At 42.8% G+C, this 3407-nt stretch overlaps 1 protein-coding gene across 1 annotated transcript; it reads left to right on the top strand.

The window, feature by feature from the left end:
* The first annotated feature begins 1968 nt into the window (after positions 1–1968).
* LOC146072530 (proto-oncogene Mas-like) lies at positions 1969–2928 on the top strand. Its single transcript, XM_083179748.1, has one exon. It carries the CDS (start codon positions 1969–1971, stop codon positions 2926–2928), a length of 960 nt encoding a protein of 319 aa, XP_083035874.1.
* The last annotated feature ends 479 nt before the right edge of the window (positions 2929–3407 follow it).

Raw genomic sequence — 3407 nt, 5'->3', positions numbered from 1 at the left:
GTATATGTGCATCTGTGCAATATCTAAAGTGTGTGCGTTGTGTGTTTGTGTACCTGTGCAATGTTTAAGTGTGTGTGTCCTATGTGTTTGTGTGTGTTGTACTGTTTTTGGGTGTGTGTTGTAGTGAATGAGGATGTGGGTTGTACTGTGAGTGGTGTGTTATGTGTGTTTGTTGTGTGTATCTGTCCAATGTGTAAGTGTGTGAGGTACGTATATATGTGTGATTAGTGTGCCGTGTGTGCGTAAGTGGTGTACTGTGTGTATGTGATGTGTGTGTACTTGTGTGATGTGTGGTATATGTATATCCCCAATTATTCCCAATTATTTAAAGCCTCCACTATAATGTTAGAATGTGTTTGCATTCATACTCAATGACAGCAATTAAATCAGGAGTGGTGTTGTTCCTTGGTCAACTGTTTCCCAGATTGTCGATCTTTTTCCAGATCATGAATCGATGCAAATTGAACCTTTGTGTTTTTTACATTTCTGGTACTTACATGTTAGATGGGCGCCCACTAAGCTATTTGCTTAGTTTTCTGCGGCCCCTCACGGTGCTCGATGCTCTTGCCACGCTTTGGGCTCGGTGGCTCGCTGCGCTCGCCACACTATAGAAGATCAACTCCATGCCGACATGGATAGTGGGAGTATGAGCGTACTAAGTATAGTGGGCGCCCAACTAACATATAAGTACCACATTTCTAAGTGAAATTTCCTAAAAACTGCTAGGTGCACATCACCAGGTCCAGAGGTACTTTGTTGCCAAATTTGGCAGCTCTGCGTACCACGGTGTCTCCGCAATACGAGAGACACATGCACATTTTTCAACTTATTATATAGATTAATACTCTAATGCTGTGTACACAAGGTGCGATTCAGTGTAGTTTTGAATTAGATTTGGACTGTATAGTCCACATCAAATCGAAAGTGACCCTGAATAGCACAGTGTTAGCTGCATTCTGTACAGATTCAATCCCGATGTGTGGCATCGGGATCGAAAGCAGAAATAGACTAGGCAGGAAAGTCTATTTCTGCTTCGATCTGTTAGATCAAAAGCAGTGCCATGTTGCTCAATGCAGTATCCCCCTCACTCCCCCACTAGCCGCCATCCCGCCTTCCCTCCCTCCCTCCTGTCCAATGCCAGCAACATGCGGGTTCCGGCAGTCACCGATATCGAATCGGTATTGACGGCCGGCGAGTAGGCCCGTGTGTACACCCCTTTAGTTTATCCAAGTTTAGTCCTTTAAAAATAGTTTTTTCAACTGCCCCATCTTATATTATGGAACCCTTACAGCTCTGACATTAAGTTATAAAGATTTACATTAGCTATAAAACGGTACATATAAACATAACTTTACCATACTATCCCTTCAAATCGGGACACACACACACACACACCTACACACACAGAGACACAGCCACCTGCATAAAGCAGTAGTACTGTAGAGAAAACTCACAATTAGCCAGTCAAAATAGGATTGGTACGAAATCCCGGCGGTCAAAATCCCGACACCGGAATCCCGACCGATGAAATCCCGACAAGGGGGGGGCGAGGATCGCCCCCCTTGTGGTCTCGCTGCACTCACCACACAGCGGGCCCGGTGCCTCGCTATGCTCGGCACACTAATTTATTTGCCTCTATAGGTGTCGTGGACACCCATAGAGGGACAAAGTGCCAGGATTTCGACGGTCGGGATTTCGGCGATCGGGATTCCGGCATCGGGATTTTGACCGCCGGGATTCCGACCGCCGGGATTTCAACTGCATCCCGTCAAAATGTTCATTTTCACTACATTGACAACAATAAATCTCTACAAGTTACTTATAAGAGTGCATTAAATTGAATTTACTAGGATTTTGTTCTTTGTATTGAACTAAATATATTCCATTTTTTTTTCTGTTATAGGCGTGAGAACATCGACATTTAAAGTGTTGCTTGGAAAGAACAAGCTTCTCTGTGTTGTGCTCATTATGGCTGAAGTTGGGAACAGCTCATCAAATAGTACAAATGCCTTTAACAGATCTAGTTTTGTGACTTACTCTGTGGTTGCTTGTTTTGCTGTTGTCCTCTGCCTGCTTGGGTTGGTAGGCAATGCTTTTGTTATCTGGATTCTTTCCTTTAACATAAAGAGGAACAAATACACAGTGTATATTCTTAACCTTGCAGTTGCTGACTTTATATACCTATTATTTGTTGCCGTTGTCATGTTCTTAATGGCTGATCAAATGATAAACCTCAACTTTCAATCAGGAGTCACTCTTCAAGCCTTAGAAGTAATGTATGATTTTGGGTATGCCTCGGGTATGCTCTTCCTGACCGCAATAAGCGTAGAAAGATGCCTGTCTGTCCTCTTCCCCATTTGGTACAAATGTTACCGGCCAAAACACTTATCGGCCTACTCCTGCGGAGGCATCTGGCTGCTTGGTGCCCTCTTGTCCCTTCTGGATAACTTTGCCTGCCCTGCAGATGCCTTTGGGAGCATGGCATCCGAATGCACAGGGGTCCAGGTGTTCTCCATTGTCGTCACTTTTGTTTTCATCATTCCTTTGATGCTCGTGTCCAGTTTCATTTTAATTTACATCGTTAAAACAACATCAAAAAAATCTCGACCTCCCAAGATCTATGTGGCTATAATTGTCACTGTCCTGGTTTTTCTCATTTCTGTGACACCCATCAGGTTGTTATGGACTTTACTTTATTTTAAGTTATTCTCGAGTAAAATGTCCGCACTGGCCTTGTTTTTTACCAGCATGTACTGTACTATTTTCAACAGCAGTGCAAACCCTTTCATTTACTTCTTTGTGGGTAGGCAGAAGAAGAAGAGATTTGGAGGCTCCATCAATGAAGCACTTAGTAGGGTGTTCAAGGATGAGGACACTGAGCAGTTATCCGGGTTTGATGGGAACACTAGTACCACTAGCATGAACTAATAACGTCACGCATCTCTAAACGAGGCGATTATGTTTAACCATGATGAAGTTTTTTCTTTATGAAAGAAAAACAGATATGATGCAAATACAAGGAAATGTGTATTTGTCTAGATTAAATCATGCGAGTTAAGTAATCCTCATTGTGAGTATGCACATAGGTAGAGCATCATAAACTCTTTTAGATTGTAAAGTTTTTTATTCATCACATGTACCAGATTATAACTGCACTTTAATATGCAGCTGTCTTACAACAATAGCACCTTTGAGTTTATAGAAATAGATTACATAACCTGATTTGTCTTTAGAGGACTATAAACTCAGATACATGATGAAGTAAGACAATACCTTCCAGTTATAATCTGCTAGAATCCACAAATTGCATGGCGGACCAGGACTGCCATCAGAAGAGACTGCCGGTACTGGAGTCCTGGGCCTAGGTAGAGATGGGGGACCACCTCTGACTCTTACCATACCTGGAG

The sequence above is a fragment of the Crinia signifera genome, chromosome 4 (assembly GCF_055691185.1).
Source record: "Crinia signifera chromosome 4, ASM5569118v1, whole genome shotgun sequence".
Classification (NCBI taxonomy): domain Eukaryota; kingdom Metazoa; phylum Chordata; class Amphibia; order Anura; family Myobatrachidae; genus Crinia; species Crinia signifera.
This window is presented reverse-complemented; position numbering and strand designations above follow the sequence as displayed.

Coding starts and splice junctions, on each gene's coding strand:
- LOC146072530 (XM_083179748.1), top strand. CDS start 1,969: ATGGCTGAAGTTGGGAACAGCTCATCAAATAGTACAAATGCCTTTAAC.